Source organism: Lycorma delicatula, chromosome 9 (assembly GCF_047948215.1).
Source record: "Lycorma delicatula isolate Av1 chromosome 9, ASM4794821v1, whole genome shotgun sequence".
NCBI classification, from domain to species: Eukaryota; Metazoa; Arthropoda; class Insecta; order Hemiptera; family Fulgoridae; genus Lycorma; species Lycorma delicatula.
This window is the reverse complement of record NC_134463.1, coordinates 20,830,837-20,856,894: the sequence shown is the minus strand read 5'-3', so window position 1 is coordinate 20,856,894 and position 26,058 is coordinate 20,830,837. Positions and strand designations below refer to the sequence as shown.

The 26,058-nt window shown below is 32.4% G+C and overlaps 1 protein-coding gene across 1 annotated transcript in view; it reads left to right on the top strand.

Moving 5' to 3' along the window:
- The first annotated feature begins 274 nt into the window (after nt 1-274).
- Nucleotides 275-26,058, top strand: part of Agps (alkyldihydroxyacetonephosphate synthase) — a 67,444-nt gene continuing 41,660 nt past the window's right edge. The window contains exons 1-4 of the mRNA XM_075375096.1: nt 275-626; nt 7,172-7,258; nt 15,899-16,035; nt 22,335-22,484. Coding sequence (XP_075231211.1) covers nt 412-626; nt 7,172-7,258; nt 15,899-16,035; nt 22,335-22,484 — 589 coding nt within the window. The 5' untranslated portion in view covers nt 275-411. The remainder of the gene's footprint in view (nt 627-7,171; nt 7,259-15,898; nt 16,036-22,334; nt 22,485-26,058) is intronic.

Genomic DNA, 26,058 nt, shown 5'->3' with positions numbered 1-26,058 from the left:
AATGAATCACATTAACATTAGATTTTTAATGTGTGGTGAAAATAAATCTTAATTTGAATTATTAATATCTCGTTTAAAATAGTTGTAGATTTTCTCACGATAACGCTTAATTAATTAATGTACTAATTAGTTAATGTGAATAAATGATTTACATTAACATTAGAGTGTTAATCTGAAATGAAATAAATCTTATTTGAATTATTCATTTTTCGTTTATAATAGTTATAGATTTTCTCACGGCAGCGCTTCCTATTGATTTCTACTTGCACTTATATTGAGTTCCCATCCTATTGTTCTTCATTAAATCTTATACTGTAACGTTTGTTGTAGCGTGCTGCAATATAGGTTAATTCTTCCAATTCCCAGCAATTGTAATAAGTTTTTTCTCTGCAGGTATCAAGTTTTGTAATTATGCACTCCAATAAGACTGACTTACGTTATGGTAATTTAGATGTCATGGATAGCCGCAAATGCTTAGATAAGAAGTGCTCGTCTGAAACATCGGGTTTACCCGGTTTGCATTCAGAAAATGTAAAAATGAATGGGGGTGTGGTTCCATGTCTGACAAAAGCAACAAACTCTGATTCTTCAAAAATTGAATTTCGACCCACTCTGACAAAAGATAGGTTAGTACATTTATTTGTTTACTTAAGATTAATGTTACGTTGAAACGAAAAGTCAATATGCGGCAACTGTCCGTTGATGATAAGTACTGATTACAGTATCAGTGAATTGAACATGTCAAATTTGGAATGAACCATGAAGAATTGTTTATTCTTGGAATTGGAAAAATTAAGTTTCTCACAGATAGTTGAATGAAAACGTTGCTTTGAAACATGGAACAAAAGTAACTGGTTTCTGAATCCAAAATGTTAATTTAAATTTTTATTTTCTCATAAAATTTAACCCTTTGTATTGGTTACATAAGTTTAATTGGGAAACATTGATATTTTACCGTAATTTCCTCATTCAAAGAAATAAATAAAATAAACACATTCATTTTTTACAAACATTGGTTTTCTAGGATTTAGTTCATACCATTATTTCATTTGCTAACATTTATATTCAGTCCTCTGTGTATGTAGTGTGATCATTACTATGTAAAAAGTTAATTTTTATTAACATATTGGGCCAAGTCTATACACATAATCCTCCAAACAAAAGTTAACATTGTTAATCTTAATAAAATGTGTTTATAAATCATCCATCCTTTTAAAAGGGCATTGAAATGGCTATAATTTTTCATTTGGTTTAACTTTAAAAACACAATAATAATATTGTTAGTGTGATGTCTAATTTTTAAATATCCTTGTTACAGGAAATTTAATAAAATTAAACACAATAACTAAAACTGAAAAGTTTAACTTGAATATCTAAACATTTACTCACCATTAAAATAGTTCACTCACTAAGAAAATTACAAAGGACCAATAGAATTCTATCAGCATAACTAACTTTAAAAATAATGTGTCAAAAAGTAAATGCCTCATACTTTTAAAAGGTCTGTCAACTATATTTTATTTTAGATTGATCAGTTGTCTAGTTTGATGATATATTTTTATCCTTTTCATTCTATTTAAATCTGTCAATATAATTATCGTCATGCAATCCACAGTTATGGAATAAATGCAATAAATTCCAATATTTATTTTGTTCTACAGTTTTTATCTTTACCCCAACCCGCTGTTACCATATTACCTTAACTTGATTGTCTTAATATGGGGGCTTGCCCACTTAGTTTTTCTCTTACAAAAATCTGCCAGTAACTTCTCTGTTTTCCTACTTGTCTTTAAGACTATTTCATTTGTTTAAATAATTTTCAATATCCTTCTGTAATACCAAATTTCAGTTGTTGAGTGCTTCTATTATTTTCCTACAATCCACATTTTATTACCATAAAACATCATACTATACCACACATTTTTTTTTACTTCATCTGTGGTTGATCTAGTAAACATTTTTATACAAGAAAGCTCTCTCTGCCCCCTGTTCTCAAGGCATCAAGCAATAGTATACTTATATCGTCAGTAAACATTATAGTCATAGTGGTGGAACCCTGTATTTATGTCATTTGTGTAAATCAAAACTGATGTGGAATAAACATATACATATTTTATTCATTTATTATCAGATTTAAAATTTTCTTTTATGTTAATACTGTGTGTTTCATTAAAAGGACAGCATCTAATTCTATACTGCTGAAGCTTAAAATAGAAAGTATCATCAACATAGGAAGAGATAAGCAAAACATTCTCAAGGTATTTGAACCAGATCTGTCAAGCATCATTAACAAACCAACAACTGCATTAAATACAGCCCATATATCAGTATGAAATTTTTTAACTTCATAGCGCTAAAATATGAAATAGACTCGGCCAAGATGAAAGTCTGTTATATATGCTTTTTAAGAACTTTTGAAATAACAGGCAGTGTAAAATAATATGGTAATTGTTAATATCCCCCTTACACCCTTTTTGTAGGTTGGAATTATTTTTGCAGTTTTCAAACAGGTTGTGATAACATCAGTTTCAAGTATGTGATTAAATAGTTTATTATATTGATAATAGAATGCCATAAATACTTTCCATAATACGACTAGATAATTCACCAAGCCTGCTAATCACTTAAGTTGTCCTGTTATCACAGCTTTCAACTCTTGTTCTGGAGTAAAATATATTGATTAGAGAAATAATCTGTTAACTAATGGTTACATTATTTGTGTGTATTTTTTTTTTATTACATTATGTTATTAAATGGAATGCCTATTATCTTGGATGGTATTCCAATAAGTTATTCCCATCAAGTATTATTGTCTGCATTCTAAAATATTACACTGGTTTTTATTTGTACACATTACATTTGTCAACTCCAAAAACCACTGCCTATTGTGTTTTTGCAATTTTATTTTATAATGATTTTTCTCTACTTAGCAAGTAAGAACTTATCCTCCCAGCTTTCACTGGTTTTAAAAATTGCACAAGGATCCTTATTTTTATTACCCTGTTCTTTTAATTTTCTTATTACTATTTCTTGTCACCCCGTTTAGAGGTTGATGATTGTGAAGGGAGTGCTTTGTCAAAAGAATGAAAGGAATTTAAAATTAAATCTTTTAAATTCACCTTTTATTAAAAAGTAAATATCTGTTGCCAGTTATATCTATGTAATGAGTTCCAAAATGTTCAAAGATTAAAGTTATGTGTTTTTTTCTTTTCAGGTTTTTTAATATTTATTCATTTTTTTCTAGTTACAAAGAATCAGATAAATTATTGCAAATAAATAGTAAGGTACATCATTAAAAAATAAAAAAAAATGTCCAACAAACTTTAAGTTTATGTCATCCTAATTGGTGTTCTGAAATTTTCTTTATATTAAATGATTTAAAAATGGATTAATTTCTTGGAACAGCAGAACTCTGAAGTCAGATAGTTAATGTTCACTTCTATAAATTATAACCCTTCATATATAATTCGCATACCCTAATTTTAAGAACATATGTTCTAATTCTCAAGAAAAATAACATCATTATCTGGAGCGCAGTAGTTAACAAATTTGGTAGTGACATTCAGAAACTATGCGTATGATAAGATTCAGTTTGTATCACATAGCTTTTAAAACATTGAATAGGATATCAAATATTGGACATCAAGAATATCCCTAATAAATATTGCCATTCATACACCTTACATCCATGGTCTTGGATACACAGTAACTATGAGAATAACTGGTTCATCAGGATGTAACTGTATTTCACTAAAATTTAAAACAGAGGTAGATTCTTATACAATGAAATCCACAAGTTTTTGAGGAAATTATAAAGATTCTTTTGGAAGCTTAACAAAATTTTCCATTTCAATGAAATTGCATTAGTAATTAATTAAAACATCTAATTTAAAAAATTGAAGCAGTCAAGTTTATGATTGCATAGTTTCAGTAGGCTAAATTATCTGCTTTTCCAGTCTATTCTGCTATCCAGTTATCTTCATTTTATTCTTCCTGTTAAAAAATAATCATTTGCATTAAATTCACAAATGGAGTTTCTTTTGTCGTTACTAATGGTGATTTTACAAAAAATTTTCCACTCTTTAGTGCACCTAATGCATTTCATAAACTTTTGAATGAAATTCCTTTCAAATATTTTACATTCAGTAATATATACATAATTATGCCTTATGACAGTTCATGTCTTGTTATATTTAGCTTCTATTTATCCAAAAAATAACCTTCTTAATTTTATTATTTACTTATTCTGTTTAGAAATGTCAGGTTGACTTCCTGTTACAGTTTTGTAATTATAAATGAATCTTGTAGCAGATGTAAAATGCCTGAGTAGAATTCGAATTCAGAACCTTTGGATAAAGTACGGTGATAGTACCAGTCTATCATGGAGATTGGTGTATTATAAGAATGTAAGTGATGAATATGAATTTACTACATACAGTAAACTATCTTCCTGTCTTTTTCAATGAATTCCACTTGTTCATGTCTACATTCAGGTCAATACAGAGTGAAATGTTAGAGTATTAAGTATCCATTATCATCTATAAGAGAACGGTAAATAGAAACTATAATAAAGCTCAAATTTATCAACAGAAATACATGTTCTTATACTTGCAGAAGAAAATTAATCTAAAGCATTTGCTTTAAACTTTTGTGTTTTCCTAACGAATACGCAGGAGAGCCTCTGTTGTTGTAAATAGAATGACTATAAAGCTACGCAGATCATGTAAATGTGGAACATATTACTGAACTTCCACTAAGCCAATGCTCATTTAAATACGATACATCAAGGCAGTAATCCACAATGAAGCTTTGAAACATATTAAGTTTATTGTAAGCAACGAATATTAAATTGAATAATAAAAAGATCGGTTACAATTCCGACTAGACCTTTCTTCAGGGTACTGTAAAAGCTCATCAACTTTTAAACCACACCACCTCAGCAACTGCCCGATGCTATTTGCAGATTGGGACCTTGCTATAATCATTTTTTCTCTTTAGATTTTTTAATCAAAATTGAAAACAGTTTTTTTAACTAATACTGCAATGGAGTCTGTTTAACCCATATTGCTATTACTGTTTAAATCTGTTAATCCTGTTACTTTCTACTTTTCAACCATCATCACTGAAGAGGAGTCGTCTTCTATACTGAATATCTAAACAAGGAAGGATCATTTCATATGTCATACAACTTATATCAGAATTTAAATTAATACATTTAATATTATTCCGATTATTGATACTAAATTAGCCAGATTATAACAAACAATCTGCCATGTCCTCTTAAGTGACACACATTAAGATTTTATTAAAACTCTTCCATGAGAAAGTTATTGATAATTTTTTTTTTAATTTTCATTTGGAAATTTGTAGTAATAATCTAACACTATTTATGGAAAATGTTGAAAATATATTTTTTTTTTTATTTAAAAAAAAATAAATAAAAAATTATTAATTTTGTTATACAGACACAGAATTTAACCGAATTACATTTTGTATTGTTTGCTGTGCTGTAATACTGTTAATAGATCAGTAATTAATTGAAGTTTTTTAAGAGTTGTTAATAAAATTGATGGGGCAGGTGTTAATTCATCATCACATTGCATTCAAAGAACTTGACAGAGTTCGACAATGCTGTTTGATGTGTTCAGAACCGAGTTGAAATTAGCCTTGCATCCATTGACTATTAGTCTTATTATAGAGTATAATTTGGTAGATCAGTGTTTTCCAGATTAAACTGTTTTAAATTTTTTGCCTGGAACATGTGTGACAACAGAAAATGTATATCCGGGAAACAGTCTCTTATTGCATAGTTAACTTGTAATTATGTAATTATTTTCTAAATATCTGTTGAATGCATTTTTGCTGTTCAGAAAATATCAGATGTTTTCTTTTTCTTTTTTTTCTCATTATTTTGCAGCATTATGCAAATTTTTGGTAACTGAACTGTGGACTTACTTTTTATCTCCCTTTGAAAAGTTGCCATTGTCACAAAAAATAAAATAAAAGGAATGTTTAATAACTTTTTGTTAATACTCTTTGAAACAGGAACAACAAATGTTATTTTATTAATAAATAAAATATAAGAGATTGGAATTCTGTTGTATAAAATACTCTGACTTTCAAGTTCAGAAGATAATAAATTCTCAGAAATTGAAAAAAAAAACTATGTCAAAACAATGTTTTTTTTAATAAAAATGTAACTCACATATACTGGGAAATAATAAAACTTGTACACAGATAGTGTTGTATAAATCTAATACTGATTCAAATTTCAGTATTATGTAAATAAGTTGTTTTACAACTACTCATATGAGAATTTGTTTATAATTTTCAATGTCTATTAAATAAATTTCTTACTTGTTCATAAAAAAAAAATTTTTTAAATAAAAAGCTACCCTTAAATGAAGAAACACTAATCATGCATTTACAGATAACATTTATTACATATATTAGAAAAAAAAGCTATTTAAAGCAAAAATAACTCTTTCTCAGAAAGATGCAACAACTTAATTGTATATTGTGTAGTTTATCTTTCAGACGAACATTATATATTGTATTAAAGCAATCTAAATTTATTAATTTGTTTGTAGAATGATATGCAGATTTTAAAGCAGGGCTTTGATATTATACTAGATATCAATAGATTTATGCTGTAAAAGATTTTTTAAGGTTAAAAGATGTGCCCCAAATTAGAAAAAAACTTTTAAGGTTAATCAAATAAGATAAATAAAAAATGTTTAGATATGATATATTACAGTTTTAGAATTGATAACAATGTGTCCTTAATATTGTAAATATTACATTTAGTAATTGCCAATACCCACTTTAAAAATCATAGTAGAAGAATATACACATGGAAAATGCCAGAGATACTGCAAGGTATCAAATAGATTGTATCATGGTTAAGCAAAGATTTATAAATCAACTAGTCGACTGCAAAGCTTACCCTGGAGCAGATATTGATAGTGACCATAATTTAGTGTTAAATATAAACATCACATTTAATAAAATGTAATATTTTATGCTATTTAGTATAATTTCTTTATCTTTAATTAAATAAATTTTTTAAATTCAAGAAACCAGTTGTACATTGTTTTTTGTTTAACTTAGATGCTTTTATTAATAATTACTTTATTATTAATGATAATTTATTTATGTATTTGACTTGCAGAATAGATGTTATAAAATGGAATGGATGGGGTTACAATGATTCAAAGTTTGTTGCTGATAATGGAAGAATTAAGTTCACTGGCAAAAGGTATGATTAAATAATAATCTTTTGTTAGTTTAAGCTTGTTTTCCTTAAAATTTTGGTAAAAAAGAATTTTTTTCTTATTTAATTCTTTTTTTAAATATTTTGTTCTGTCTGGTTTGTAAATAAATTTTTCGAATGAAGTATAAAGATTCTTTTTTGTCTTAAATTTTATGCTTTATGTTAAATAATTAACGGTACAGTAAATTAATGAACCATTTTAGTAAATTTATTAAGGAGTAGAAGCTGATTTTTAGTAATATCATTTTATTGGTTTTAGAGAGACTAACAATAAACAAAAATCCATTAAATAAACATTATTAAAACCATTGTTTAGCTTTTTACATGCGTGTATCGTGGGAAGTCTGGTATGGTTAGTTTTTTTTTTTTTTTGGTAGTTAATTGTTATGATCTATATTTCATCACCTTTATTTATTAAAAAAAAAATTATCTTAAAGTTTATTATCCCAAAAGATTTATGACTGCTAAAATAAAATCCTTGTATTTTATAGAGAAGGTCAATAATTTTTGTTGGATTCATATTATCACATTTATAAGCATAACTGTAGCATAAATCTGTTCTCCATTCACTGTTGCTTTCAAAAAATAATTATTTATTTTTTACATCTTACCTTGTGTTGAAAAGTTGTCTATTTGCCTTTTATAAAATATTAAACTAATATTATTTAAAAAGATTAGGTAGGATAAAAATAAAATGTTATGTAAAAGAGAAAATTTTTATTGTATCCTGCTACAAAGTATTTACAGCTACTGTGAATATGATCGGAGTTTGATTTAACATGTTGCAACCTGCCACCTGGAGAGGATTGTATAATTCATAACTTTTGTTTTAATATATATTTTATTTTATAACCAATAAAATTAAAAAAATTTGTTATAATTTGAAATTATTTACAAGGGTGGTCCAAAAAGTAACTTACATTGTGCCTAGTTTGGAAGTGGGTAAACCCACCGGGTTGGTGTAGTGGTGAACGCGTCTTCCCAAATCAGCTGAAGTCCTGGTAAAGCCAGTTATTTTTACACGGATTTGAATACTAGATCGTGGGTACCGGTGTACTTTGGTGGTTGGGTTTCAATTAACCACACATCTCAGGAATAGTCGAACTGAGACCGTACAAGACTACTCTTCATTTACACTCATACATTTCATCCTCTGAAGTATTATCTGAATGGTAATTACCGGAGGAGGCTAAACAGGAAAAAGAAAAAAAGTTTGGAAGTGGTTGGGGATAGAGCCACCATCTTGGTGTCAAAACATTTCTACACTCAGCATCAATTAGTCGTAGCATGTGAACTGTGATTTTTCTACTTTGTTCATTGTGAATTATTAAATGTGCACTTCAGTAGAAAATCTTGAGAGTTGTGAGGTGCGTTCAATGATTAGGTTTTTACTGGCAAAAAACCTCAAACCAATTGAAATTCATTGGCAACTCTCTGAGGTGTATGGAAATGGAATAATGAGTGAAGGTGAAGTGAGGCAGTGGTGCATTCAGTTTAAAAATGGCCGCACCAATGTTCATGATGAGGACTGCAGTGGTTGGCCTAGCCTAGTGATTGATGAACTGACGATAAAAATCAATAATAAAATTCATGAAAATCGCTGCATTATGATTAAGGAACTCACTCTCTCTTCCTTTTCCCCAAATTTCACAAAGTTTACTGCATGAAAGTGTATCTGGGAAGCTTGATTATCATAGGTTTTTTACAAGATGGGTGCCAAAAATCTAAGGCAAATTTCTACAGAGAAGGAATTGAAAAGCTTGTGCATCATTATGACAAGTACCTCAATTTAAATGGTGACTGTGGGGAAAAATAGTGTAAGATTGTCGGTTTCAAATGTATATAATAAAATTTCTTTTTTTATTTCAAAATGTAAATTACTTTCTGGACAGCCCTTGTATTTCCCTTTCTTAAGCAACTACAGTCCATTATCCAGTTACAACCACTATTGAGAGATGAATTTTTGTAGCTTATGAAAAATGTCTTCTGATTCAAAGCCAGAAGCTATTATGTAAAAGACAGAGATGCTAGATGCTGATAGAATGGGAGAAATATATGGATAGTTTTCCCTTTTTTTTATATTGGTGTTCAAATCTTGCTTATTCATGACCAAATGCATCAATTTTAGTGATGGCCTCTTTAATTTTAGGAGTTACTGCAGGTTCCAGAGTGAGTTTAGTCTAGATAAGTCGAAGATCTTTTTAAATAAACAGATTATAGACAATTTTTATTAAGTTCATTAAGTTTTTTATTCTGCTCCGAGATTCCCCATGTAGTGCTAGTTGTTTCATTTCAGTCTACCCCCTACATCCTACATCCCTAACAATTTGTTTTACATATTCCAAACATTGCCTGCCTATACAATTTTTTCCTTCTACCTGTCCCTCTAGTATTAAAGCAACTGTTCCAGGAGGCCTTAATATGTGGCCTATAAGTCTGTCTGTTCTTTTAACTATATTTGTCCGAATGCTTCTTTCTTCATCAATTTGCCACAACACCTTCTTCATTTGTCACTTTATTCACCCATTTGATTTTTAACATTCTTCTGTAGCACCACATTTCAGAAGCTTATACTACCTTTCTTCTCAGGTTCCAAGTTTCACTTCCATATAAAGCTATGCTCCAAACATATACTTTCAAAAATCTTTTCCTGACATTTAAATTAATTTTTGATGTAAACAAACTATATTTCTGACTGAAGGCTCGTTTTGCATTTGCTATTCAGCATTTTCTACCACTCCTGCTTCGTCCATCTTTAGTAATTCTACTTCCCAAATAACAAAATTCTTCTATCTCCATAATGTTTTCTCTTTCTATTTTTATATTTAGTGGTCCATCTTCGTTATTTCTACTACATTTCATTACTTTCGTTTTGGTCATGTTTTTTTCATGGGCTAGTTCTTGCGTAGGACTTCATCCATGTCATTCATTGTTCCTTCTAAGTCTTTTTTACTTTCTGCTAGAATTACTGTATCATCAGCAAATTGTAGCATCTTTATCTTTTCACCTTGTATTGTTACTCCGGATCTGAATAGTTCTTTAACATCATTAACTGCTAGTTCATGTAAAGATTAAAAAGTAAAGGGGATAGGGAACATTGTTGTTGGACTCCCTTTCTTATTACGGCTTCTTTCTTATTTTCGTCAATTGTTACTGTTGCTGTTTGGTTCCTGCAAATGTGTTAACAATCGTTCTTCTATCTCTGTATTTGAACCCTAATTCTTTAAAATGCTGAACATTTTATTCCAGTCTGCATTATCGAATGCCTTTTCTAGGTTTATAAATGGCAAGTATTGGTTTGTTTTTCATTAATCTTCCTTCTACTATTAATGTGAGCCCAAAAATTGCTTCCCTTGTCCCTATACTTTTCCTGAAACCAAAAAAATAAAAATAAAAAAAATTGGTGTTTTCCTAACAATTCATCCATTCTCCTCTCAATTCTTCTGTACAGAATTCTAGTTAAAATCTTTGGTGCATGGCTAGTTAAGCATATTGATCTGTATTCTTTACATTTATGTGCTCCTGTTTTTTTTGGTACCTTGATTATAACACTCTTTTTGAAGTCTGATGGAACTTCCCCTTTATCATAAATATTACAAACCAGTTTGTATAATCTTTTTTTTTTTTTTTTCTTTGTTTAACTTATTAAGCACCACAAGGCAACCAGCCTCCGCCTGTTAAGACATAGCATGGTCGCCTTGCAGTGCTGTGGCAGCAGTCTCTGCCCACCCTAACTGCCTCCTTCCGGAGGTTCTCCCGCCGGGGTCCCCAAAGCCTCATCAAAGCGAGCCAACCACCTCTTCTGGACAGCTAACTCCCTCCTCTGCTATGGAGCTACCCTCCCCGTCCCTAACCTACTTGCAGCCGGCACGCCTTCCGCGTACCGTTGCCCCCTCACGTTCCCCTCATACCTGAGGGTCCTTAATGCCATCATCGGGGAGCCCCGACCCCACTACACTTGCCAGTGAAACCAGAACAACCTAGGCAATAAGGCTACCTCCCTTGGCCCTATACGTCGCCACGCTTCAACCCCAGCCTCCAGAGTTTTGAGGCTTTTTTTTTTGTCATTGGATTGACACTCCGACATCCGGTAGCCCGAACGTACCTTCTCAGGTCCGGCCACTCTCACTCATGACCGGACCATAACGACATTAGTACACATACAAAATAATACCGTTAGTAAAAGCAAAAAATTACTGATTCTAAACACGATTTTTTTTTTTTATAAGCTAACAGTTTTAACAAACACACTTACATCGTCGTTCACACTAATTTCCCACACATCCACGCATTATTAATTATAACAAAAACCACAATAAAAATTAAAAAAGTACAAGAAAATAAACTCTACGACGCCGACCAGTCATCTACCTCGCCTTCCTCAGAGGCGTGCACGCAATATCGGGGGCTCTTCCTTGGCCTTGGTCTCCAGTAGATGGTGAGCCAAGTTAGCAATCTCGTGCCATTCCTCTTGAGATCTGACCATGCGCTTGACCACATCGTCGGGTGTGAACGCCGCAACCCTTCTCCTGTCGGTGTCCCGCCGGACACAGTCGAACCAAGAGTGCTCGACCGTGTCCACTTCGTCGCAGTACCTGCACACCGCTGATCTTCTGCGTTTAAACCTGTGCAGGTACTGCACAGGTACTGCACTGCCGAAATCGCAGTGGCCCGTGAGCAGCTGGGTGAGGAAGTAATCCACCTCTCCATGTCGCCGCCCCACCCAAGCTCTCACGTCCGGGATCAGACGCCTGGTCCACTGGCCCACCTGACTCACCGCCCATCTCGCGTGCCACCGATCCAGGATCTGTGCCCTCGCCTCTTCCTTGGAGACCCCGCCGAACCGCATACACCTCTCTTCCACTAGTAAATCGATTGGCGGGGACCCCGTGACGACACAGATTGCATCGTAGGAGACCGTCCTATCCACAGGAGGATCGATGCCAACCGCCTTTGGTACTTTTCTACCTTCACCACCCTGCTCCACGCAGGGGCCGCGTAGAGCAGTACTGAAGTCACCGTCGTCGCGATGACCTTTCTCTTCTTTTCTGTAGGCCCTGCTGTATTGGCCATGAGGCGCGAGATCGCTGCCAAGAGGCGTTCCCCCTTCAACGCTGCCTCTTCTACATGGGGCCCGAATGAACGGTTCTTGTCCATCCAGACCCCAAGGTATTTGGCTCGCGGCACATGGCGAATCTCTTGGCCGTCGATAGCCAGTCGTATGTCTCTCAGAGACCGCCGTCCAGCGAAGACGACGGCCTCCGACTTCTCTGGGGCCATCGACAGCCCGTGCGCAACCATCCAGTTCTGAACGCCCCTCAGCGCCTCGTTTCCCTTCACTTCGACCTCTCGCTCGGTTGTTCCTTTTATAAGCAGGGCCAGGTCATCCGCAAAGCCGATGACTTCCACCCCCTCGGGATACTGCTGCCGCAGCACTCCGTCGTAGGTGATATTCCACAGCAGGGGGCCCAATACTGAACCCTGCGGAACCCCCGCTCGCATGTGGAATATCCGCTGTCCGGCATCTGTATCCGCGTGCACTCTCCGGTCGCTCAAGTACTCCCGTAGAATATGCTGCAGCTGACCGGAGATCCCTCTCTCCTCCAACGCCTGCCCGATGGCCTCCCAAGGCAGACTGTTGAAGGCGTTGCGGACGTCTAGTAGCACCAGGACCGGAATCTTCCGTGTCCTCCAAGTCCCGCCGGCGGCGTTGTCGACGAATTCCATAACCTCCCGTATTGCGTGGACCGTAGACCTGCCTCGTCGAAATCCGTATTGGCGGGGGGGGATAGTCCACCACCCGCCTCCACTTCCGCCATCAGCCGGCCCTCGACGATCCTCTCGTAGACTTTACCCAGTGTGCTGAGCAAGCACACTGGCCGGAATGCTCCAGGAGAGCCCAGAGCTCGGCCCGACTTAGGCAGCAGGACCAACCGCGCGACCCTCCAGCACGCCGAGAAGACGCCCCGCACGAAGGCACTGTTCATACAGTCCAGTACCAGCCACGGGAACGCCTCCACGACCATCCGAGCCACTGCCCCCGGCACCCCGTCTGGGCCCGGACTCTTCCTGGTGTTGACCCTAGTTTGTATAATCTATCAATCACTTCCTCACCTGCACTGCACAGTAATTTACAGGTATTCCGTTTATTCCAGAAGCTTTTCTTCCATTTAAATCTTTTATTGCTCTCTTAAATTCAGATCTCGGTATTGTTTCTACCCTTTCATGTTCTTCAACTTCCTCTATAACACCATTTTCTAACCATTTCCTCTATATAACTCTTCAATATATTCCACCCACCTATCGATTTTGCCTTTCGTATTATAAATAGGTATACCTTCTTTAACACATAATTAGATTTTAATTTATGTATGCCAAAAGTTTCCTTAACTTTCCTGTATGTTCCGTCTATATAACAATTCTCTTTCCACTTCTGAACACTTTTCTTTAATCTACTCTTCTTTTGTTAGTTTGCACTTCCTGTTTATAGTATTTCTTAACTGTCAACAGTTCCTTCTACTTTCTTCATCACTAGTATTCTTACGTTCATTCATTAGCTGCAATGTAACCTCTGAAATCCAAGGTTTTCTATCAGTTCTCTTTGTTTCCCTAAGTTCACTTCTGCTGATTTAAGAATTTCCTTTTTAGCATTCTCCCATTCTTCTTTTACATTTTCTACCTTATCTTTTTTACTCAGACCTCGTGCGATGTCCTCTTCAAAAATCTTCTTTACCTTCTCTTCCTCAAGCTTCTCTAAATTCCACTGATTCATTTGACACCTTTTCTTCAGGTTTTTAAATCCCAATCTGTATTTTATTAACACTAAATTATGGTCGTTATCAATGTCTGCTCCAGGGTAAGCTTTGCAGTCGACTAGTTGATTTCTAAATCTTTGCTTAACCATGATATAATCTATTTGATGCCTTGCAGTATCATCTGGCTTTTTCCATGTGTATATTCTTCTATTATGATTTTTAAAGTGGGTGTTGGCAATTACTAAATTATACTTCGTGCAAAACTCTATAAGTCAGTCCCCTCTTTCATTTCTTTTGCCCAGTCCGTATTTACCCACTATATTTCCTTCCTTGTGCCTTTTCCAATGCTTGCATTCCAATCTCCAACTATTATTAAATTTTCATTTCCTTTTATGTGTTTAATTGCTTGGTCAATTTTTTTATATACACACTCTACCTCATCATCACCATGGGCGCTTGTAGCCATATAGACATTAACAATCGTTCTCGGTTTAGATTTAGATTTTATCCTTATTATAATGATTCTATCGCTGTACATTTTGAAATACTGTACTGTCTTCCCTTTCTTGTTCATTATGAAACCTACTCCTGCCTGCCCATTATTTGAAGCTTAGTTAATTACTCCAAAATCACCTGACTAAAAGTCGTTTTCCTCTTGCCACCGAACCTTGCTGATTCCTATTACATATGTTATCATTTCTTAAAATTAGATTATATCATAATCATATGTAGCGCATTATGTCATTCTGACATTCAGTGTTCTTGTTTACAAGGTTTTTCTTTATTTAAGAGGTATTATCATTTTTTCAAAATAGATAACTTAGTTTATATTCCTACATTCCAAACTGCCATAAATCATGCATAGGTAAGGTCATACATGTTAAGGCTTCCCCCTTATCATTGTAACCTTAATCCAATTAAGTTAGTGTGGAGCCAGATAAAAGGCTATGTTGCCCGAAATAATAATACATGTAAAATGAAAGACATTAAAATCCTGCTTGAAAAAGGCATGAATGAGGTATGAACTGATAAGTGGAAATAGTATATGAAGCATGTTACAGAAAAAGAAAAGAAAATGTGGGACTTAGATCATTTTCTTGATGTTGTGGTTGATAAACTAATATTTAATGTTAGAGATGATTCATTGTTAATGCCAACTTCTGAGAGTGATGAAGAATTGGTTATAATGGAAGAATCCAGTGTTTGTTGGACACTGACAAAGAATAAGGTAAGCAATTCTCTAAACATTTCGAAGTGCTAAGGAAAAACACACCTGAATTATTTTTAGTAATATGGTAGTTATTGTTTGGGATATTGTTGTTTTCGTAGGTTTTATTATATTAAAAACTTTGTGAGGAATAAAAAGTTATAAGTTTAGTATAAAATTAAGTATAAAGTAAATGTAAATTAAATAAATTATAATATTAATTATAATTAAATAAATAAATTAAGTGTAAATTGAGTATAAAAGTTTGTGAGGAATTATAAAAAATTGTAAGTTAAGTATGTAATATTTTTTTAGGCATACTGTTCCACAGCGCTCTGTTGTCTGCAGTGTGTTTATCCGATATCTCCTTAGAATGTACAGAGAGTAGTGGCGTATTTTTCATATGTGCCTGTGCAGTGATTCACAGTGGTTAAGTTAAAATTTGATGTTTGTGTGTAAGGTCTACTGGTTAATTGAATGTATGTAATGCGTTGTTCTCTGAAAATCAGTGTGTTTCTGACTGAAAAATAGTGAGGGCATCGAATACAAAAAGTAACTTGCGCAATTTTCTTAATTTTCTCAAAATTAAGAAAAATTTAATTTCTTAATTTTTTTATGCTTTTCAATGAGTGAAATAATTTTTATAATTCTCTTTTTCTCTAGATATCCTATTGGAGAGATTGAATTGCCTCATTTATTAAAATGGGCACAAGATACAATAAGATTCGATTTAAACACTAGGGTACCTTCACAGGCCATTCCTTCACCAGAAACGTTTCCAGAACCAAATATTCAACCTGGTGTGTATTTAATTATTTTAGTAGCATATATTTTCAATTAATTATTAAAAACTGTACATACTGTGCAAAATGCTTTGCATAAATCATTCGATAGCCTGTTAATTATAATTTTTCACAAATTTCATGTTTTCTGAATTATATAAACATTCTGTAATAAGTTGCATTATGAAAATGAAACCACCAAAATAAGTATTTTATTTATAAAATATTTTTCGCTTTATTCTATTTTTCTTGGAAAATGTGATTTTCTTTTGGTAGAGTTTGTTAACACAGATATTTTCATATTAATGCATCAGTTGATCATAATCTTACAGTTCCTTATTTTTATCAAATTTATTATTTTAGAAACTTTGTTGTGTTAGTTAAAAAATATTACCATATTTTAAACTAGTAACTGTTGTAATATTTTCATGTTTTATAACATTTAATCATTTTTTTCTGTTTTGTCGATAAAATGTTTTAATAAAGTGAAAGACTGTTTTTTTTAATTTGTCACTAGTTTTGGCTCATTTTATTATTTTAAGTTTTATTTATTTTCACTATTTTCCATCCATGCTTAAAACAAAAGTGCGTGAAACTTAATGATAACATAAAAAATCATGGACAAATTAAATTTTTTCTTTCTTTTGTTGGTTTAGATACATTAAATACACTTGCTCGAATGTTTTTTTCTATTTATTTATTAGCCATCAAAGTATAAACAAAAAATATACTAAGAAACTATAGCAATAAGTGAGAACCCAACAACATTCCTGAACCTCCATGATTCAAACAATACACGATACATGCTTATCACAAGGATCTGTTTAAAAAAAAAAAAAAAGGCTAATGTAGTTTTCATGCTGCACAAACATGTAAAAGGCAGAAAACCAGCATAGGATTGTTAAGAAAACATGAAATTTATTAATACCTAGTGCATGTATTAAAACATGAACTAGGAACCTTTGCAGAAAGGTTTCAGAAAGGTGCTGAACTGAGAAGAGCCTTTGCAGTTGGTTCAAGGATCTACATCAACACAAAATGTCAGTGCTTTGTTTCAACAAAGCCTTTTTTCACTTTAACACACAGTATAATATAACAGTAGTCAGTTGTTTACTGTAATCTGGTTATGCTATATAATTATGCACCCATCTACATAGAGCTTATTATATTCAATAAACTACTAATTTTCTATTCTTAACAGACTTGTTTTCTTGTTATAAAAAACTAGTAGATCTGACAATTCTTCACTATTGCTAGATTTGAGTATATATATATTAAATGAACACAATTGAAAGTTTGATGAAACATTAAAAAACTTAAAATTACAGAACTTCACAAAATGTAACCTTTCACGTTATAAAAAGTCACTATATAAATAAATCCAATTGGCAAAGCAACAGCACTGCCTGTCGGATTTAATTCAAACCACTCTCTAAACACAGTTGTCTGTGTGGAAAGTAACTTTTTAACGAAAAGAGACATGGCTGCAAAACCTCACAATTAATACTGAACATTAAGAAACCTCATAAAATTTAACTTTTCACTTTATAAAAGTCAGAATATAAATAAATCAATTTGTCAAAACAGCACTACTTTTTTCCTTTCTTTTTCCTGTTTAGCCTCCGATAACTACCGTTTAGATAATTCTTCAGAGGATTAATGAGGATATGTATGAGTGTAAATGAAGTGTAGTCTTGTACATTCTCAGTTCGACCATTCCTGAGATTTATGTGTGGTTAATTGAAACCCAACCACCAAAGAACACTGGTATCCACGATCTAGTATTCAAATCCGTGTAAAAATAACTGGCTTTACTAGGACTTGAACGCTGGAACTCTCGACTTCCAAATCAGCTGATTTGGGAAGATGCGTTCACCACTAGACCAACTCGGTGGGTTAAAACAGCACTACTTATCAGATTTAATTCAAACTACTCTCTTAAATACAGTAGTTGTTCAAAATACCCCTAACTTTCTTTCTACTGGTCAGATTGAGGATTTCAATTACTATAAACTTTCTCTGGACAACGCAGACCATTTTGCAAAGACCCGCGCATAAATCGGTCTAGTAGTTTTTTAGTCTATAGCCAACACATACTAACATTGCCTTTTATATATACAGAAGAAGAAACTTTGTTTGTATATTTGTTTGTCTATTTGTTTGTCTGTTTCGTAAATACCAACACCACCTAGCAGGTCCATTTTTTGCAGAAATATTTCTTCTTACGTAACTAATATATGTTCTGAAAACATCCTGACCCCAGCCCCACCTAGCGGGTCCAAACTAATTCAGAAACCTTTGCGAGCATGCACACACCTCACCAAAGTTTTATCACAATCAGATGAATGGTTTAGGAATGCATGCGGAAAAAACTAACATTCATATATATATATATATATAGAAGATTTAATTTTGTGTTTGATTTACTTGTATTTATCAACTGACGCTATGTTAGTTTTTCCAATAATAAATAAAACCAAGTTGATCTGCTATCATAAATTCCCAAGTGTCAACATTTTCAAAGAATTTCATGACTATTTAAATAACTTATATATTTTTTTATTATTGTTATTAAAATAAAGCAAAAGCTCTACTTAAGCTATACTTTAAATTTTGTGGGTTTGGTTAATGTGATATAATTGGTATATAATTTATAAATAACCAGATTCAAAAAATTTATTTGATATGTTGCGCATGAATTTTTATAAGAGAAAGAAAAATCATATTTTATATATTTAGATAATGAGGACTGGATTATCAGAACTTTACATATTTTAGATTATGAGAATCATTGCTTGCTCTATGTCTAATAAATAAAGCTGCTGAATCTTACCTAATATCTAGTTAAAACAATAATAATCCAAATTTACCTATGGATCTTGAATCTATAATCAGTACAGACCAATTTAGAATTGTATTACAGGTGGAAAAATTAAATCTTATTTCCCAAAGTGAACAAAGTAAATAAGCTAAGCAAAGTTGTGGTCTCTGCAAAATAGCGTAACAAGTTGAAATGTATAAAGTTCGTTTTTTTTTTTTACTTTTTCTCTTGAAAACCAACAATAAAATCAAAGAAAATATTGTTCTTAAAACAAAAGTTTAATTTGTTATATATTTTATGTTCATAAAAGCATATAATTTGAATTCATTAATTTTTCTAATATTATTTATACTCAACTTTATTTGTAACATTTTTTATTTTGCTATCAGACTCAGCAAGAGTTGTTCCTCTCTTATTATCCATACTTATTTCTTGGTAGGACAGATTGATCAGAATTAACACATTTATCTTCCTAATCTTCACCTATGCAGACAACAGTAAATGTAACATTCACACCATATGGGGTGAGTGTGTATATATGTATGTACGTAGTAATCCCTTAATATTCATGCAATGGGTTCCATTCATAACTTCTTCATTTTTTCTTCATCTTTCACAGTAAGTAAAGGCTGTGCTATCAGCTCTTCAAGTTCTTCTTCCATGAGCACTTTGTCACAGTGTATCAACTCCTGAACATCTGAAGCATCGATTTCATTAAAACCTTCACATTGAATTTTATCTGCTATTTGCACAATATTGTTCTCAATTTTATCAGTACTTTTGTTTTCTTCATTTTTTTTAGTTTTCATTTTTCTTAATTATGTCAGGCTATAGATTCCTCCAGCATGCATTGGTCGCTGATTTAATTTCATTGCAATGCAACCTGTAATGATGTAATTTTTCTAAGTCAGTGAATTATCCACTTGTGTTTCATTCATCAATCCACTGAAATTCCGCTGCAGATAATAGGCTTTAAAAGCAGGGGTAATCCCTTGATCCAAAATTGGAATCAGATCTGACATGTTTGGTGGCAGAAATAACACTTATACTAGGATGCAAAATGTTTACATCTCCTGGATGTCCTGGAGCATTATCAATTAAAAGAAGAAATTTAAATGGCAAAGATTTTTTTTCAGATAAAGTTCAACATGTTTTGCAAAAAAAAATGAAACCATTCAATAAAAGGAGATACTGGTACCGATGCTTTTTGGTTTGATTTCAATAAAACTGGTAAATGATTTTTATTTTTACCTTTTAATGCCCTCTTTGATATAACAATTTGTAAACAATCGTTGGTTTCAGTATGAAATCACCATTAGCATTGCAGCAAAACAGGGCTGTCAGATGATCTTTAGATTTTTTAAAACCTGGAGCAGACTTTTCCTTTTTCGATAGAAAGATTTGTGAAGGCATCCTCTTCCAACATAGTCCTGTTTCATCTGCATTAAAAAATTGATCCACTAAATAGCCTTTTGTTGAAGTTGAGGTTGTGCAGTTGTTCTGGGAATGAAAGCACTGCTTCTACAATTATGCTAACATTGTGCAGGGAAAACTTTCTTGAAATTTTCAAGTAAGTCTTTACTAGCAGAAAATGTAAATGCACCAGTCCCACTTTCATTCTCAGATTTAACAAAGTGGCAGTGCTTTTTCTTGAATAAGAAGTGAAGTAAGAGGTAGGTACCCTTTCTTTTGCATTTGATCTTTGGTCTATAAATTCAAAACTTTTTCCAGTCTTTGTTTATGTCATGACATACAAACGTAACCTTAGCCAGTTGAGAAAAAGTTAGCATTATACTTGCCCTGAATCTATTCTTTTTTCTTTATGTGGCGAACAGTTGATTCATTAACGTTAAGCAGTTTTTCTATTGAAGCTATGCTTTCACTAGTTTTCAGTTTATCAAGAAGAGTCAACTTTCCTAATTAGAGGCATAACTTCATTTTGCCTTTGTTTTCATTGTTCATTGTTCGCTTTAGACATTTTTGTTAAAAAAAGAAAAATAACCACGACATGTGTCTCAGAACTAATTAAAACATGGATGAACTGAATGTATCCACTCAATATCACAACCTCAACTTGCCGGTTTGTTTTTGTTTTTATTATACATACTGAACTTGAGAAAACAACATAAGTAGCCTACGCACCAGCCTGCTGCAGTTTTGCAGATGAGTCAGCATTGACACCAAGTTTGATAACAGCAACAGAGCAGTGGCTGGCAGTGTCCATGTTTTCTTTATCATCATAATCAGGCTACAATTAAAATAAAGATTTTTCACAAAAATATACACATCACATAGGCATCATGTAAATTTATTATGTTCTTCTATTATTAAATAAATGTTATGTTTGTTAAATAATAAATGATCCTGCTATGTTGATAACTTCCCAAATATGGATGAAAGTATTGTTTACAAGTGTAGTACAGTACAGTACAGTAAGCTCCCCAAACAAAAAAAAAATCCTACAGTAATTATGAAATATTTGTTAAATACTGTAATAAATGTTAATTTTTTAATTTATTTGTAGTTATACTTATAAAATTCACTTCAATTGGATGAGGCAACCACGAATGCCAAACCTGCAAATAGCAAAGGATTACTGTATATACAAGGTTTGTTAAAAAAATAACTGAACTTTTTTAATTACAAAGAAATTTAATCACCGAGATATTTAGTGATGTGTGGTTGACAGCATTGTGTTCTGCATAACCTCTTCTGTCACCACGTGTTCTTGGATTGTTGATGTCTCATTTAGTTTTCACGTTATTGTTATTTGAGTGCAACAAGTTTAAGTGTTAGTAGCGATTTTTGTAATGTGCATTTTTTGGGAGCAACATTACAAGGTAAAATTTTGCATGAAACCAGGGAAAACGTTCTCAGAAACTTGTCAAGTTTTGAAAAACTTACGGAGGTGATGCTTTGGGTTGTACGCAATGCTGCAAATGGTTTTCACGATTTAAAAGTGGTCATCACCAGATTGTTGATTTTCTGAACGTGTGCATCATCAGTTGAAGTCGAAGGCCTTCTTGGTCGAGGGTCATCTTAAATTGACTGGCGACCACTTTTAAATCATGTTACACTTAAATATGTTGCACTCAAATAACAGTAACAAGAAAACTTTTAACGAGATATCAACAATCCAAGAACATGTGATTGTAGAGGAGGTTATGCGGAACACAATGCTGCCAACCACACGTCGTTAAATATTTTCATTGGCACATAATTAAAAACATTCGGTTATTTTTTGAACAGACTGTGTGTGTGTGTGTGTGTGTGTGTGTGTGTGTGTGTACATTTTATTTCAAGAAATTAATTTAATTTTCATTTCCTTTATTTAAACTAACACATCTAATTTATTGAAATAAAGTGAGTAAGTAGTATAACTACATTTATCTTTTTATTTACAATGTCATTATTAATTGTCACTATTAATCATTTATGGGTAGTATGACCACTGTTTAAATTTTACCATTAAATGTTAATAAATTCTATTTTATAGATGTATTGCAGAAGATTGAGCAGTTAGGTGTACAATATTCATTGAATGGTATTGACAGATTAGTACGTTCTCATGGTCAAACTTTGAATGATATTTACAGATTGCGATGTGGTCCATTACCACGTATTCCTGATATTGTTGTTTGGCCAGGTAAGAATCATACGTTGTGTTCACTAAGTGATTTTAGTCTTAGTTGTGTTTCATGTTATGATTTTGAATAGATTAACGGATTATATTGAGAAATATAAGCTTCTGGTTCCTGTTCGGGTGCCATTTTGTAAACTTCTACACTACACCAAATTAAAATTTTTTACAAAAATAAAAATTTTTAAAGAATTTGTTTAAAAAAAATGAATTTACTAATGTTGGCATTTGCGAAACAATGTACTAAGACTATGCTGCTTGATAAGTTTGTATTCTAAGATAACGTAAAACCAGTTACAGTAACTCAACATATCAAAAAATGTTACTAACAGCAATGAATAATTATACATTATTTATTCATTATGAAACAACCATTTATATATATATAAAATAATAAATTCATAAAAAGAACATATTTTTGCTTAGTGGATATTTCACTGAGAACACCCACTATTAAGCTACTTGAAACCCGTTGAACCCTTATGTATATCTACTTGAACTTTGATATTTGTATATCAAAATTTCACAAATCATCTTATTAATACATATACTAATTTGGAATTGGCCAATCTGAAATTAATTGTAGTTATAATATTAATTATAACATAATTTATCATTATAACAAGTAATATTTTTAATAGTTCTTTATTAAATAGTCGACGGATTAGTAATATTGTAATGGATCCATTGAAGTATTTTTGGAGAGAGGCCTTTAATAATAGTTTCCCATACCTGTATCCAGAATAAACCATAAATTGCAAACCTCTTAAACAGTTTTCAAAGTCAATGCACTCAAACTCACACAGACGAATCCGAACACAAGAGTCTTTTTGATGGTCTCCCAGTCTAACCCCACCACCATTTCTGAGAATTACTCAGTCTGTGTGAGTGTGTGTATGCACACTAACATAACACATTCTATAGGAAAAGCTTGTTCCCATTGTAACCGGTGACAACTAGTTCATTTAGACCTAAAAATATATATTTATTGATATATACACGTATGTGTGTTGCACTGCTTTTGGCCATATATCTCAGGATTAACCAAATCAATTTTCTTAAAATTAGGCTCAAATATTTCTATATCATTGATCATAATAATCTTTTCAAAATTTGTTAATGGGGTGCGGATATCGCAAAAAAATCAATTTCTATTTTCTTCAGAGGAAATTTAGAGAAAAGAAAGCAAATTTATTACCTGTAGTGCATACATAAATAATCCAAAGTATGTTTTTTCAAAAAAACAACCAACCATTCCTCGTAAAATTTAAATATATGTTTCTTTTATCTCTCTCTGGTTTAAATATTTCTCAAAAATTTTCTGAAAGTTTATACTTCATAGACAGAGCTATCAAGAAATATCTATAACCTTTTTTTGTTTTTAACTATAGATCCCGAACCTAAAATGTTGAATAATTTTTTGAAAATTTTCTTTTTCTTATTTTAGTCTCTACTGAAAGGGGTGTTAGATTTAGAAAAATCTTTACTAAACAAATTTGTTCAGCTACCATATGAATATTTTTAGAAAACATTTCTTAGAACTTATTTCCCACTTCTAAAATACGTATATATTTGATTTTTTTTTTTGTGATTAATTCTTTTAATTTGTATTCTTTATTTCTTTCATTCATTCATAGTGCTCTGCCATTGTCCTGTCATGGCTGTTGTTCTCCATCTTAGTCTATTTTTCATTAAACTATTTGTTTCAGTATATTTTCCCTTTTCCATAATCCCACCCATCATTTGAAATCTCTTCCTTCCTCTTTCTTTCCTTCTATTTACCAAGCCTTCTATTGCATCCACTAACAAACACCTTCTCGTACAATATTCTAGCCAGTTTCTTATCCTATATTCAATCACATTTAGCATTTTCCTGTTCTCTCCGATTCTCCTTAATACATCTTCATTTGTTATATGGTTCACGACATTTAGTTTTCTGTGCCGTACCCACATCTCAAAAGCCTCAACTCGTTTTCTGGTTTCCTTTCTCATCGTTCACGTTTCAGCATCACATGAAATTAAAACATTTCATTAATCTCTTCCTTAACACTGAGTTTAATCTTCTACACCTCAGTCTTCCCTTCTTATTAAATGGGACTGCTTACTTCTTGATATTCTTGTTTTAATTTCTACTGTGCAAGTCAGTTCATCAGTTATAAAGCTCCCAAAGCACTGAAATTTCTTCACCTGCTCTAATAACTCGTTTCCTATCTTAATCTCAATCCTCTTCTCTTTTCCGCCTAATACCAAACATTTTGTCTTCTGTTTGCTGATCCTCATACCCTGACTTTCGCAAGCTCCACTTAAGTCATGAAGCATTTCATTTAGTTTACCTGGGCACTCCGCCAGTACCGTCATTCATGAGCAAACCGAATACATTCTATTCTTCTTTTTCCGATCTTTATTCCTCTTTTCCCATTCAAACAGATTTTAATTATTTCTTCAAGATATATACTAACAGTGTTGGTGACATGCCGCATCAATACCCCTCACTCCCCTTTCAATCCCTATTCTTCCGGTCACTTCGTATCCTACCCTCACTTTTATTCTTTGGTTATGGTACAGCTCTTTTGTTAGGCACCTCTCTTTCCAATCGACTCCCTTATATTCCAAAATTAGTAGTAATTTACCCCATCTAACTCAAACGCCCTTTCTAGGTCGACAAATGCAACATACACTCCCCGCCTCCTTTCCATATATCTATGTCTCACCTATTACTCTTAGCAGCCCTATACCGTCCCTTACCTTCCAGGGCCTCTTCTAAACCCATACTGTTCTTCCTCAATCTTTTATTGTTAAACTTTTTTTTTTATTTTTCTTCATCGCTTAAAGGGTTATTAAAATTAAACTAGTTTGACATGTATATTATATTCCGGACCCAAAATGACAAGCATTTTTTTTCCTTACTTTCATAAATGTTTTACTTTATTTTATAAAAGTTATAATTTTAGCTTTATTTTTAACTGGCATATCTTGGAAAGTCGTGTAATAATTTCCAACTTTCTTGTTACTTATCCCATTTCAATCCTCGAATTACTACATTAGTTAAACATACATTATTATATTAATTAGTAATTGCAATATTAGGCGCCATTGCGACCGATATTCAAATAGTGGATAGGCATAATTGGTGATATTTTAACTCATAATGTGGCTGAAATTGGCAAATTCTTAAATTCAATTAAACTTTTGTCCAAATTTTAGTATATTTATTCAATAAATATCAGTTTATTTTTGTACATCTTTCTCTTGATTATTTGTATTTGTATAAACATTTGCTTAGTTTTTTAAAATATCTTTTGTCTTAATCTATGTTTTGTAGAAACAAAGCATAGATTAAGAAAAAACATATACGCAGATATTTCAGAAATTGTTCAGTTTTCGTTAAAAAATTTTCCTTTTAATTTGTTTACATTGTTACTACACTTAACTCGTTATTAAATTTTTGTAATAATCTTTGTGTTTGTTCACCCGAAAAACGTATAACTTTCAACATTACGGTATTTTAGATTACATTATATGACTTGATTTGTTGTTTTTTTTTTTTATTTGTTAATATTTATATACTAATATTTTTAAT